Source organism: Ranitomeya imitator, chromosome 3, assembly GCF_032444005.1.
Source record: "Ranitomeya imitator isolate aRanImi1 chromosome 3, aRanImi1.pri, whole genome shotgun sequence".
Lineage (NCBI taxonomy): Eukaryota > Metazoa > Chordata > Amphibia > Anura > Dendrobatidae > Ranitomeya > Ranitomeya imitator.
Genome location: NC_091284.1, coordinates 222290313 through 222305690, shown reverse-complemented (window position 1 = coordinate 222305690; position 15378 = coordinate 222290313). Strand labels below are relative to the sequence as shown.

Below are 15378 nucleotides of genomic sequence, written 5' to 3'. Positions count from 1 at the left end.
GCTCAATCTCTTAGACCCTTCGATAAGTTGTTCTTTAGCTATAAAACATTAGCTGTCGTGAAGGGACTGCTATTACTGACTGCTAGAGGCGGCATTATCCCATAGCTGTTGTTATTATGACGTCTGATGTGGGCAGCACATACATTGTTATATTCCACCCCATCACATACTAGAAGTTACTATGTACCTGTAGTCCTACCCCTATTTCTTTTTCATCCCAAATTGCAGATGTCGCTATCAGTATCTTCCGATGAGTGTGAGTTGTGGAAAGAAGAATATGAAAAACTGAAAACAGACTGGATTGAACTGAGCAACAAACATTGTGAGCTGAAGAATGAGAGGAGCATTCTTCAAAGCAAACTCCAGGTAGTGTACCAAGAACAGATCTTTGGATCACAAAACATGCAAACAGGAAACCTACAGGAGAAGGATTAAATGTATCCAACCCAAACTAATATGTGAATATTACTAATTTATTGCCTTTATTCATTTTTCTAGCAGGCAGCAAGGTGGGCATATAGAGTGATTTCTCATATTTGTACACTTGGAATATAACCACTCTAGGGATTAATGCTCTCAGGTAGGCATTAGGTAGCGTTCACACAGGCACTACTAACTAAACAACACAGACCTTGGATATTCCTATATGTCTAAAATAGTCCCAATCCTGTCAAACAAAACAGCTATCGTCCATAGCAACCACTGATACTTGAAGTTTGGTGCACACAGCATGTGCCGTCTATCCTGAAAGAGAGATTCTGGCTTGTCTCCCTCTTCAGCTTCAACACAAATCCATTCTGGTCAGCTTCTCCCCAAACTAAAGTTAACATATAGCCTGGTTATATGCAGAGCCAGTAGCACTACGATTTAACCCTAGCCTATATGCCTTTGCTACATTCCACCTTCCCCCCCCACCCAAAACTCAGGGTTGGGTACCATCTGCCAACACACAGATTCCACAGGGCGCTAAATTGACCTGAACGTGAGGCTTATGATTGATGACACGAGGGTGACCTAGTACCTCCAAGAATTTGCCCCCATTTTGGGCAGCGATTTTCGGTTGTGTAGATTTTTGGAAGGTGGCAAAATTCCTGCCACTTTGACGCCCCCAATGTTGCTTCAGACGGGGTCAATCAGCAAGGGGTTTTCAAACGGGTCCCTGCCCTTCCAAGGTCGTAGTAAGTTGCCATAGTATATGGGAAACGTCTTCCTTTTCCCTGGTTGGTGTACTTTATAGTTGACCTTACCTTTTCCACCACCCTATAAGGTCTCTGTATAAAAAAAATAAATAAATGTCATAATGCCCCCTAAAGGTCTTATGGGGGGGGGGGCACAGTATGTAAAATAAATGATAAATTAAATAAATAAAAAGGCAGGAAAAAATGTTAAATAAAATTAAATAAAAAAGAAAGTTATTGCCAATTTGAATCGCAGTTTATAGCCATGCACCTGTAAAAAAACAAAACTTGTGTTCTCTATATAAAATTCATTGTTATGGAAAGGGAAACACAATTTAAAATGTATTTTAGTGGTTCATTACGGACACGTTTTTCCTTTTTTTTTTTTTTTTTTTTATTTCCCTTCCCCGTATCTGAATACAAAGAATAACATAAAAATTACTTAAAATTTGGCCTAATGTATCACATAAAAAGAGGCAAAAACCATTTGAGTAAATGAATGAGAAAAAATTGTAGGGCTCTTAAAACCGCAAACCGCATGTACAAAGAAATCCCTAAAATATACTTGGTCATGAACCGGGAAAGGGGCTTAATCTTAAGGGTGGAAAGTTCATATTAGAGAAAATATATTATTTTGCATCGGTCCTGTCACTTTTCTTTTAAAAATGTGCAGGACTTAGCTATAGGAGAATAGAAAATACAATTTTACTATAATGAACCCTAGAAAACTGGAGTACTTCTATATACTCGAGTATAAGCCGACCCGAGTATAAGCCGAGGCACCTAATTTTGCCATGAAAAACTGGGTAAGCTTATTGACTCGAGTATAAGCCAGGTATGCATTGTCCCCTCATCCCTGTTCTGGTATGCATGGCCACCTCATCCCTATCCTTGTATGCATGGCTCCCCCGTCCTGTCCTTGTATGCATGGCTCCCCCATCGCTGTCCTTGTATGCATGGCTCCCCGGTCCTTGCCCTGGTATGCATGGCTTCCCCTTCCTGTCCTTGTATGCATGGCTTCCTGGTCCCTGTCCTGGTATGCATGTCTCCCCCCCTCCTGTCCTGGTATGCATGTCTCACCTCTCCCGTCCTGGTATGCATGGCTCCCCTCTCCCGTCCCGGTATGCATGGCTCCCCCCTCCCGTCATGGTATGCATGGCTCCCCCCACCTGTCCTGGTATGCATTGCTCCCCCCTCCCATCCTGGTATGCATAGCTCCCCCCTCCTGTCGTGGTATGCATGGCTCCCCCCTCCTGTCCTGGTATGCATAGCTCCCCCCTCCTGTCCTGGTATGCATGGCTCCCCGCCCTCCTTTCCTGGTATGCATGGCTCCCTCCTCCTGTCCTGGTATGCATGGCTCCCCCCTCCTGTCCTGGTATGCATGGCTCCCCCCCCCTCCTTTCCTGGTATGCATGGCTCCCTCCTCCTGTCCTGGTATGCATGGCTCCCTCCTCCTGTCCTGGTATGCATGGCTCCCTCCTCCTGTTTTGGTATGCATGGCTCCCCCCTCCTGTCCTGGTATGCATGGCTCCCCCCTCCTGTCCTGGTATGCATGGCTCCCCCTTCCTTTCCTGGTATGCATGGCTCCCTCCTCCTGTCCTGGTATGCATGGCTCCCCCACCTGTCCTGGTATGCATTGCTCCCCCCTCCCATCCTGGTATGCATAGCTCCCCCCTCCTGTCGTGGTATGCATGGCTCCCCCCTCCTGTCCTGGTATGCATGGCTCCCCCCTCCTGTCCTGGTATGCATGGCTCCCCCCCTCCTTTCCTGGTATGCATGGCTCTTTCCTCCTGTCCTGGTATGCATGGCTCCCTCCTCCTGTCCTGGTATGCATGGCTCCCCCCTCCTGTCCTGGTATGCATGGCTCCCCCCTCCTTTCCTGGTATGCATGGCTCCCTCCTCCTGTCCTGGTATGCATGGCTCCCTCCTCCTGTCCTGGTATGCATGGCTCCCACATCCTGTCCTGTGTGCATGGCTCCCCCCTCCCATCCTGGTGTGCATGTTTTTCCCCTCCTGTCCTGGTGTGCATATTTTCCCCCTCCCGTCCTTGTCTGCATTGTTCCTATTAAAAAAAAAAAAAAAAACATTCTACACATCCTGTGTGCCCTTGCAGCATCTCGTTCTGGCGCCAGCAGCTCTTCCTGTGCTGAGCAATCACGTGGCCCCGCTCATTAAGGTAATGGATATTCACTCCACGCCTATGGGAGTGGAGATGCGTGCATATTCATTACCTTAGTGAGCGGTGCCACGTGATTGCTCAGCACAGGAAGAGCTGCTAGCGCCGGAACAAAGGAGATGTAGCAAGGGCACACATGAAGGTGAGTAGGATGTGTGCTAGAAAGCTGGCTCCGGCCTCTGTAACCCGCTGCTCCACTGCTCCCCGTTTCCCCCTTTTCCTGCCGGCTTTCTGGTACAACTGACTCGTGTATAAGCCGAGGGGGTGGGGGTGTTTTCAGCACAAAAAATTATGCCGCATAACTCGGCTTATATACAGTAAATTGTAGTTAAAATCTATTACAATTCATAACTTGACAAAATTTTATTTTCCAGCGTACGAACATCCCAGATTTGCCACCAAATGTATGTTAATAAAGGCCCATCTTATCACCAGCTGGCTATGGCCTCTAGACTGATGTATGAAACTTCAGCTTTGATATATGACATGCTTTATCTTTCAACCTTACCCTATTAGTCCTGTTATGTTCACTGTATTTTAATAGCTTAAATCATGGGTGTGGGTAGTTTGAATCGGAGGTCCTCATACTAGGGGGGATCTTGTTCCCTTTATACGCGTTTTACAGGATCAGATAAAGCAGCTCTGCAGTGCAAGGATGAGTATGAATACTAGGGGTGATTTCAGCCAAACATTTTTCAGGTTTTTAGAAGTTAGGTTTATTACATAAAGGTATTTGCATATGTGCAATAAAAACTTCAGCTTGTGGGGTCTGATATGTACAGTAAATGTGTTCAATATTAATCAAAGTACAGTCTTCATTTTTAATACTGCACTGGGCATATGAGAAATAGACTCTAAAGACAGTTTTCATACAGTATTACCTAATACAAAAATGTTCTATCTACACATTTTAATGTCATTTCTCTTTATAAAATTTTCATTTTTTGATTTTTGCTTTTAGTGGGTGGTATCTCAGGAGTCACAATGTCAGCATCTTCATAGTCGGATTCAGGGGCTGGAAAAAGAGCAGATTGAGCAGCAAACCTGGAATGAGCAACTTCAGGAAGAAAATGATCTCCTTAAGGAGCAGCTGAGCTCCCTACAAGGTTTATTTAATATATATAGAAACAGACAGGTGCAACCAACATATAAATGATAGGTACTACATGTTCTCATAGCAAAAAAGCATTCACCAATGAATAAAAAGCCCAGGAGCTATAAAATAATGGAAACACACACTATGTTTACTCCATTTCCTTCTATTTAAAACGTACCTGTCATTTCTGGAATCAATTAGCTGTTATGTGTGTGGACATAAGGATTAGTACTATTTCTGGCCATTATATTCCTTGTATCCTGAAATTGTGTAACAGTTATTTCCTCTGCAGACTCTATCTTTAATTTTCAGTTCTCTCTGAGATGATGAGTAGAGAAAAGCTGCTATGATATCTCCCATACATTGAATACACAGCAAAGGATTCCTGATCTTTATTCTCTTTGTAGAATACAGAGAGAAACAGCAGAGGCATGGGGGATTTTATACAGCAGTACTGAGCTGTGTGGCTGTGAATCCAGAACTGTAATGAAGCTTGAAGGTGCATCACAATCTCCCTTTCACTCACTGTGTTGAATGCTCCTCACTCCTTTTACCCACTCCCCCCTCCGTAGAGTATAATACAGTATGCATAACCTGACTGATGGTCCGTCATGTTTTGCCCAGAACGGATTTGAGTTGTTGTTAAAAGTAGTGCGTTAAGGAGGAGAGTAAGAAGTGACTCAGAAGTGGAGAAAAAAGCAAATTTAGCAAAAAGGAAGGGGACATTAGTCAGCTCATCCTTATGGAGATTACTGCAGGGAGATTTGCAGTGCAACAAGAAAATTGGAGAAAAAGGAATTCCAGAATCGGAGGTATTCAATAAAATGCCATACATTTATAGTGAATAAATAGAAAAATTCAAAATCACAAATCCACCCCACCGCTATAAAAATCAATAAAGTACAGCACACATGTGTTTCAACGATTGTCCTGAATCATTGTATATCTAAATGTTCAATTTATCTACCGCATCGGAAAGGTGTCTCGTTATCTGAACTTCCAATGGACCAACGTGCTTCCGACATACTGCGGATAACATGCAGTGCATGTAATCACATAGATAACATTTGTTGTATTGTACCGTGTTTTTTTTGGACTATAAGACGCACCGGACCATAAGTTGCACCCCAAATTTTGGGGTGGGAAATAGCAGAAAAAAGATTTTTATAAGATGGGGGTCCGTCTTATTGTCCGAATTTAAGGTATCTTATCTGAGAGGCGGCAGTGTACAGCAGGGTTACAGAAGGCAGGGTCCCTTCCTCAGGAAGCCGGCGGCGGCAGAAGTGGGGCAATGCTGCAGTCCCGGGGTGCAATGCTGCAGGTCTGGTGTAGGCAGTGAGGCAGAGCTGGAGCTGGGTCCCATCCTCAGGAAGCGGGCGGCAGAAGTGGGGCAATGCTGCAGTCTCGAGGTGCGATGCTGCGGATCATGGAACAGAGTCCCTTCTTCAGGATCACAGCGACAGAAGTCTGGCGATGGTGCGGCCCGGTGTCCATGGTGAGCAGAGCTGAGTGCATCACCAGTTTGCTTGCGGCCATTTTCCTGAAGCCGAGTGCCGCCGAGATTTCAATCTGCGCACAAGTGGCCTCTGGCGGCCATTTTCCTGAAGCCTTCGGCAGCCCACGGCTTGAAGAAGATGGCCGCAGGGAAACCGGTGATGCACGCTGCTCAGCGTGGAAACCACCACATTTCTGCCATGCCGCCACATTTCTGCCGACGGCATCCTGAGAAAGGACCCTGCTCATGTGCACTTCGCATTGCCCACCGCCGCAGCATCGCCACACCTCTGCTGCATTTCCCCGGTAAGCCTGCATTCGCACTATAAGGCGCACCCCCCATTTTCCTCCCAAACTTTGGGGGTAAAAAGTGTGTCTTAGGCCTGGATAACACATGCTAGAAATACAGCCGAGTCTCGCATGTTAATACCCGGCATTGCCGCCGTCACTCAAGAGCGGAGCGTGCAGCCGCATAGCAATAAATGCAGCCGTACACTCCGCTCCTGAGTGACAGCGGCCATTCCGGGTATTAACATGCGAGACTCGTCCGTATTTCTCGCATGTGTGATCCCGGCCTCATAGTTCGAAAAATACGGTAGTTGATGTAAGTATTAATGTTATGCAGTATGTACGTTTATTAACTGATGAAATGAAAGCTTTAGTTTTATGCATATGATTATAACACGTACATACCGTATGACCACACTTATAGGAGCCCAAATCATTTTACTAAATATAGTACTTATTCCCAACAAACCAAATAATTTATATTTATGTCAGTGGAATTTTTATTGAGACATAAATATTTTTTGTTTAATGGTAAGTTTTTAGTTCAAAAATATGATGCGTCAGTTGGGGCAGGTTTCTCACCGTTCATTGCTTATATCTATATGTTTAGATGGGAGGAAATTTTTATTTTTTCCTGTGCCAATCCCTTCTCCTCCCATATGTTGGTATGGTCGCTTTATAGATGACCTGCTCCTGATATGGGGTAGACCTAGGGAATTGGCATCAGGTTTTTTGAGTTACATCAATCAAAATGACATAAACTTAAAATTCACGTCCCATATTCAGGAAAAACAAATACGGTACATTTTTTGGATATCACATTAACGCATGATTCTCACAGGGCGTAATTATTTCCCCTTTAGGAAAGACACAGCCACCGACTCTACCTTATACGCCACATTGTGTATTTTGAAACACAACATAAACAATATCCCTATTGGGGAACCTTTTAGATAATGAGATTGCATAGTTGAATTTCTTTTTTATCTGCAATAGCTGAACTGAGTTGGCAAGAGATTGCCGGAACGCAAGTATCCAAAATGGAATTGTCAATGAAATTGTCCAAAATAAAAATTGGCAACAAATATTAATGGAGACAAGAAATAATAAAAAGGAGAATAATAATCAAATTAATTTCTACATATAGCCCCCAATTCACAGCTATTAGCATAATCGTCAAACTGTACATCCTGATGTTGTTTCAAGATAAAAATCTGAAACATATTTAATCTCATCCTGTGAGGTCTGCGGCCAAAAAAAAGCACAGACTCTTGATGACATTCTTTCACCGAGTTATTAATTGAATAGTAATGCATCTTCTGAGAAAACTTGGTTATCAACAAAGGCTCCTATAAGTGCGATCTTACAATATGTACTTGTTGTAAACCTATCCATAATACTAACATTTTCATTTTTTCAGTTATTAATCGTACATACTGTATAATATTAATTCTTATATAAACTACAATACAGCAAACATCATCTACCTGGTTACATGCACTGCATGTAATCTCCAGTTTGTTGGATGCCCTTTGTGTCCACAGAAAGTTTGGATAGGTAGAAACCTTTCCGATGCGGTAAATAAATGTGTTTGAATGCTCGGCAGTCTAACGACATTTTACGTAGATACATAATTGCAATTTCTCCACTTTTGAAGCGATCGTTAAACAACCTATCAGGGGAGGTGATTACAAATGAAAGCTGTAGAATCGGGAACCGTGGTGGATCTGTACACTACAGACCAGATCTCCGTTAGGGATAAATATTTATTTCTTATATTATTATGCATTGCTTATATAGTGCTGTCTTATTCCACAGCACTTTACAGACATTATTATCACTGTTCCTGATGGGGCTCACAATCTAAATTTCCTATCAGTAACCGGAGAACCCAGAGGAAACCCACCCAAACATGGGAATAACATACAAACTCCTTGCAGATGTTGTCCTTGGTGGGATTTGCACCCAGGGCTCCAGCGCTGCAAGGCTGCAGTTCTAACCACTGAGCCACCGTGCTGCCCTAATATATGAATCAGGCAAGATCTTATATACCAATATAAGTAAGTTCTGTGATATTCATATGACAATATTTGTTTTTTATTTGACTTTTGATTTTCTGACCATAGAAATGCTATGGTGTCGTGATTTGCACCCGTCCATCATGTGTCATGACAGGATATGACTTAACACGCCGTCTTTTTCACATTGCGATAAGCAGTAATTATGGACAATCTTCTGAAACGCATTTGGTATTTTATTGATTTTAAACGGTGGTGGTGTGGATTTGTGATTTTTGAATTTTCCTATTTTTTACTATATACATTTATGGCTTTTTATGGAAGAACCTGATGCTGGAATTCTTCAAAAAGGCATATTTATTTTTGCAAAGTTACAGTATTTACATAGGAAGCAAATTCACTTCTAATACTGACTTATGCAAAGATTGATGAAAGGACACATTTAGATGTCTATTATAGAAGGTCAGAACAATCATTGTTAAAGGCTGATGGCAGACTCTTGTTTACCAAACAAATAATTTGTCATGTTGGAATTTTTCAGGTGTTGTCTGAAACTCGATGTATATGGAATGATTTATCCATTATTTCCTATCATTTTCCGGATTGCACTACTGCATGTTCTGTTTTTCCTGCCTGATCTGTCTGTTTAGTCCAGCGTGCTGCTTGTGGGATCATTTCTATGAATGATCCTAAATACAATTGCTGTATAATGGTTGGTTATAACCATATGTATTTTGCCAATTTACAAAAGGCTGTCCCACAATCACAACTTATTACATGCGTGACAAACTACTCAGTATTGCCGTGTAATGTCCTCGAGCATGTAGTTGCTTCTTTTGATGTGCTACATATAGACAGGAGAGCAAGAATCCCCCATTTCTTTGTGTACTGTTTATGGAAAACATCATACATGTAGGGAGAGCCATCATCTGAGTGGGGGTGCCACATCTCGTTTATCTATAAGGTGCCAACCTCTGCAGCTAGGCAGTACCAGTATAGGTTACCAGTATAAGGATTCACAGTGTCTTTGGGTTTGCCTGGTGTTTGAATGGACAAGACATCTAAATGTCCATATTTATATCTTGGACCACAATGTCACAGGTTCACAATACTCTCGAGTTTTTATTCCTATATTTCTACTATATTGCGCAGTTTCTATTTGGAGTAGTTTTATATGCATATTTAATAAACATTTATATTTTAAGGGAATTCTATGTTTCACTCAAAATTGAATAGGCTAAATTCACGCACGCTTCCACATTAAATGGTCCATAGTCAGGTCACAGTTCCTGGCACGGTTGCAGGTCCCCTGTATTTTCAGACTTTTAGGCATATAAGAGGACATGGTCAGGACATGGAGTTGGGCTAAGATTTGTGGCCGGGACATGAACCCTAAAATATGGATGTGTGAATTCGGTATTGAATATTCATACGCTGCTCATTTTTGGTATGATTTTGCAGAACAATAACCATAGTTTCTTTTCTACTTCTCTTTAGTTAGGCTGAGGAATTCAGAGGAGCAGAAACTTGAAATGCAGAATCAAATAAAGTTTTTACAAAGTAAGTTGCCTTAAAGGAAACCTGTCACCTCGGAAAACGCTATTTACCTGCACATATGGGGTTAATTAGCAAGTAAATACAATGCTTCCCGGCTTCCTTTCTGGAAATGCAGCTACTGGGAGAAAATAAACGTATTTCCTCCCGGGAGCTGACTGCTTTCAGTTATGGCGCCGTGCAGTTACAGTCATCGCTCACAGCACCACTCACTATACTGTGAGCAGCAGCTGTAAACATGTCCTGTCACTTTGACAGTTTACTCTGCAGCGTTTTTGTCAAAGTACCAGGTCGTGTGCTGCGGAGCGATCTGCCAAAGAAGTGGAGCTATCTTACAGCCACCGCTCACAGTATACCGAGCGATGACTATTGCTGCTCTGTGCACACCCAGTGACTGAAAGCTGACAACTCCCAGGAGGAAATAAGTCATATTCTCCCAGTAGCCGCACTTTGTAATACTATTTTTCTGCAGATTAACTCTATATCGGTCACTTTACCAAAGTGACAGTTTCTCTTTAAATAAATGATTGATAAAATTAACTCTTTAGTTTCAGGGTGTACTGATTTACATATAAATTGTCTCCTTATACCAGCAGTATCTTCTTTATCACCATCTCTATTTGGTTCCAAAAACATGTTTCTGCGAGAATTCGTACACATCTATCTAAAGCTTTACAGTATTATTACAATTGGGATATGTTGAAGCTTCAATCTAATTTTTGCAAGAATTTTATGCATAATGCACAATTTGTTGTTCATATTAACACTGTATCTGCACCATTACTAAAGTCAGTATCTCTCGAATTACATACCTACCTGTGAAACCTAATAACATTTAGGCACAAGTCCTAAAGGTGATATCACTCCATAAATGTAAAAAAATAATAAGATGTAGGGATTTCACTTACTCAGGTGCGACGGCTGACACTCAGGAGGCACGTTCCTTTAAAAGTTCACAGGGTTTATTACTTCATAAACCACATGGCAAAATAACAGCAAACAAATAGCCTTTAGCTCAGGAAAAGAAAACAAAGTGTCCAGTCCAACAGGCTCAGTCCTGGAGCCTTAACACACTCAGGAGGGTTTCACCTCCACACATATCTGCTGTGTTAAGCATTAGCCTGTCTTATATAGAGCTAACCACACCCAGTAACCCATCACATGATTAGCCATGTGGTCTGACATCACCACAGGTCCTGAAACACATATATATATACATGGTTATGTACAGCAAAGAAATACTCCGGGCTACATTACAGCAACAAGGCACTTATGTGGCACATACCTCCCGTCGACTACACACCCTTTAGCCATGCTACATACCTCCCCCCTCTGCCTAAAGCCGTGGGGCTTGGCATTTTCCCCCACTAAACAAGGGATTCTTGATAGGGCATCCGCATTACCGTGCAGCTTTCCGGCCCTATGTTCCACATGGAAACTGAAGTCCTGCAGGGCTAAGAACCAACGGGTGACCCTAGCATTTCTACCCTTTGTTTCCCTCATCCATCTAAGTGGGGCATGGTCAGATATTAGTCTAAATTTACGACCAAGCAGATAGTACCGTAACGTGTCCACCGCCCACTTTATGGCCAAACACTCTTTTTCTACGATTGAGTAGTTCCTCTCAGATGAGGACAGCTTTCTACTCAGATAGAGAACAGGATGCTCCTCCCCATGTAGCTCTTGGGAAAGGACTGCTCCTACCCCAACATCTGAGGCATCTGTCTGAAGAATAAATTCTTTCTTGAAGTCTGGGGCCATCAGAACGGGCTGCTTACATAGAGCCCCTTTCAACTCTTGGAAGGCTGACTCTGTCTCTTAGGACCATTTAACCATCACCGATTTTGTCCCCTTTAGCAGATCAGTCAGAGGCGCAGCCACTGTGGCGAAGTTCGGGATGAACCTCCTGTAATATCCCACGATTCCCAGAAAGGCTTTAACTTGCTTTTTGGAGAGTGGTTTCGGCCATGTTTGGATTGCCTCCACTTTCCTGATTTGGGGCTTTATTTCTCCACGACCCACTATATAGCCTAGGTATTTAGCTTCTTCCTTACCCAAGGCACACTTCTTTGGGTTTATTGTAAACCCCGCCTCTCTTAGAGCATCAAACACCGCTTGGACTTTTTCCAGATGACTCTCCCAGTCCGGGCTAAAGATGACGATATCATCTAGGTACGCAGCAGCGTAAGCCTTATGGGGTGCAAGGACTCTATCCATAGCCCTCTGGAAGGTCGCCGGAGCTCCCTGTAGGCCAAACGGCATCCGGACATACTGGAAGCATCCATCAGGTGTCGAAAAGGCCGTCTTTTCCTTGGCTTCCTATGCCATGGGGATCTGCCAATACCCCTTTGTCAAATCCAATGTGGATATATAACTGGCGTGCCCAAGTTTTTCAATGAGCTCATCAACGCGGGGCATGGGATAAGCGTCAAACTTGGAGACCTCATTCAACTTCCGATAGTCGTTGCAAAACCTCCACTCTCCATCAGGTTTTGGGACCAGGACAATTGGGCTCGACCAACCGCTCTTGGATTCCTCAATGACTCCAAGCTTCAACATACGCTCCACCTCCTTGGAGATAACTTCTCGACGAGCCTCAGGAATACGATATGGCTTCACGTTCACCCGCACATGTGGCTCTGTTAGGACCTCGTGCTCTATGACCTTCGTGTGTCCTGGCAACTCTGAAAACAGGTCCCTGTTTTTCCGGAGTAACTCCCGGCACTGCTGTTTCTGGGTCTTCGATAGCGTCTCCGCTATAGTAACCGCTCCAACCTCACCTTCTGGGTTGCTTAACAAAGATGGAGTTACTTCCGGCTCTCTATCTTGCCATGGCTTGATGAGGTTGACATGGTACACTTGGAATGGTTTCCGTCTTCCTGGTTGGTGAATTTTATAATTTACTTCACCAAGCTTCTCGACAACCTCATATGGCCCTTGCCATTTGGCCAAGAACTTGCTTTCCACCGTCGGAACTAACACAAGAACTCGGTCTCCCGGATTGAACTGCCTCACTCTTGCAGACCGGTTGTAGACTCTGGCCTGAGCTTCTTGTGCCTGGAGGAGGTGTTCTTTCACGATAGGCATCACCTTTGCAATCCTCTGCTGCATCAGGGCCACATGCTCAATGACGCTTCTGTGAGGTGTGACTTCGGCTTCCCAGGTTTCCTTGGCTATATCCAGGAGTCCTCGCGGATGTCGGCCATATAGAAGCTCAAACGGTGAGAACCCTGTGGAGGCCTGTGGAACTTCACGAATGGAAAACATCAGATAGGGTAAGAGACAATCCCAGTCTCTACCGTCTTTCTCTATAGCTTTTCTCAGCATGCTCTTCAGTGTCTTGTTAAATCTCTCAACAAGGCCATCTGACTGGGGATGGTACACCGAGGTCCTCAACTGGGAGATTTTCAGGGCTTTGCATAACTCCCTCATTACCTTGCTCATGAAAGGTGTCCCCTAGTCAGTCAGGATCTCCTTCGGCAGACCTGTCCGGGAAAAGACATGGACCAACTCGCGGGCTATACTCTTCGAGGAAGAATTTCTCAAGGGAATTGCCTCAGAATAGCGTGTGGCATAGTCCAGGATGACTAATATATACTGATGGCCCCGGGCTGATTTAACTAAGGGACCAACCAAGTCCATGGCAATTCTCTCGAATGGCACCTCAATAATGGGCAGTGGCACAAGGGGGTTCCGGAAATGAGGAGTGGGAGCAGTTAGCTGACATGTAGGGCAGGACCTGCAATAGTTCACTATTTCCCGGTGACACCCAGGCCAATAGAACCTCTGCACAACCCGTTCCTGCGTTTTTTCCACCCCTAGGTGTCCACCCAAGATGTGTGAATGGGCCATGTCCAACACCTTCCGTCTATATGGACCCGGCACTACCAACTGCTCTACCAACTCCTCCCTTATTTTCGTGACCCGGTACAACAACTCCCCACTCATCAGAAAATGGGGAAATCTTGTGTCTGCCCCCGGCTTCTGTACCACCCCGTCAATAACTGTGACATTATTAAAAGCTTCCCTCAGAGTGGGGTCCCTATGTTGGGCAGTCCCAAAATTTTCACCGGTTACCTCTAACTCCAGAATGTCAGATGCAGGGGACACTTCCTCCTCATCCCCAACCAGAACACAAAAGGGAAACCTGTCTGACTCCGGGTGTGGCGACACCCTTCCAGGGTTCATTGGTTCCCTACTCTTGCTAGGGAGCTCAGAACCTTTTCCCCACAAATCCCAAAACAAACAGAAATCCCGGCCAATAATTATAGGGTGCAACAAGTCCTGCACGACGCCGACTATGTGGGACTCAGTGCCACATCCCGTTTCAATGTCCACCCTGGCCATAGGGTAGTCCTTTGCATCACCATGTATGCACCGCACTCCGACCTTCTTTCCCGGGAGCAGGTGGAGAGGAAAAGTGGCCCTCACCAGGGTCACTAGGCTCCCCGTGTCTAACAGTGCCGTTACTGCTCGACCGTTCACCTTTACAGGACACGCTTGAGGTCCCTCATTGGGCGGAGAGTTCACACTGCAGGCTGGATACGCATAGTATGAACAACGGCGTCCCATGCTGCAGTCCATCTGCTCAGTGGTCTGGGAACAACGGGCAGCTATATATCCTGGCCTGTTGCACCTCCAACAAATAATATCACCCGTAGGGACCTTGGGCACCACCTCCCCCGCCCTTTGTGACCTTGGATGCGCCACCCCTTTTTGGGACTCAGCTCCCTTCTGGGACCCCCAGTACGGCATGGGTTGTCTCCCGGAGGAGCCTTCCAACCCTTGGTATCTCTCAACCAGTCCGATCAGCTCATCGGCATTCTGGGGATCACCCTGGGCAACCCAAGTCTGTATGGACCATGGAAGGGAATGCACAAACCGATCCATCATCACTCGTTCCACCATCTGTGCAGGTGTACACGACTCTGGCTGCAGCCATTTCTGGACCAGGTGCAACAGATCAAACATTTGAGAGCGAGGCGGTTTGTCCCGGTGATAGGCCCAGCAGTGAACTCGCTGTGCCCTGACAGTCCGTGTCACCCCCAAACGTGCGAGAATCTCAACTTTCAATTTGTGATACTCTTTGGCATCCTGCAAGGTCAAATCATAGTACGCCTTCTGGGGTTCTCCCATCAGGTATGGCGCCAGTACCTCTGCCCACTGCTCTGGCGGAAGTTTTTCCCTCTCAGCAACCCTCTCAAACACCGTCAGGAAGGCCTCAACATCATCCCCGGGAGTCATTTTCTGCAATGCGCGTCTTACCATCTTCCGGACGTGGGTGTCATCAGCCAGACCTGGGGTTGGGGCGCTCGTCCTGCCCTGGATGTCCGTTGCCAGAAGCTGCATCTGCTGCCGTTGCTCCTGCTGGTTCTGTTGCATCTGCTGCCGTTGCTCCTGCTGGCTCTGTTGTATCTGCTGCATCAACAGCCTGTTGGTCTCTTGCTGCCGTTGCTCCTGCTGTGACTGCAACTGGACCAAGTGTTTCAGCAGGTCCTCCATTTTCCCCGGCAATGCTTGCTGGCTTACAACAGACTTGACCCAGGACATTCAATAATAGACTTACGTCTTCCG

General features: G+C 44.9%; 1 protein-coding gene across 7 annotated transcripts in view; it reads left to right on the top strand.

The window, feature by feature from the left end:
* The window catches only part of TRAF3IP3 (TRAF3 interacting protein 3), a 99407-nt gene that overhangs the window by 62336 nt on the left and 21693 nt on the right, over positions 1-15378 (top strand). For 5 of the 7 annotated variants that reach the window (XM_069756164.1, XM_069756167.1, XM_069756165.1 and 2 more), the window contains exons 10-12: positions 229-366; positions 4316-4460; positions 9748-9810. In XM_069756164.1, coding sequence (XP_069612265.1) covers positions 229-366; positions 4316-4460; positions 9748-9810 — 346 coding nt within the window. The remainder of the gene's footprint in view (positions 1-228; positions 367-4315; positions 4461-9747; positions 9811-15378) is intronic. The other 2 variants (XM_069756169.1, XM_069756168.1) reach the window with 1 other exon arrangement.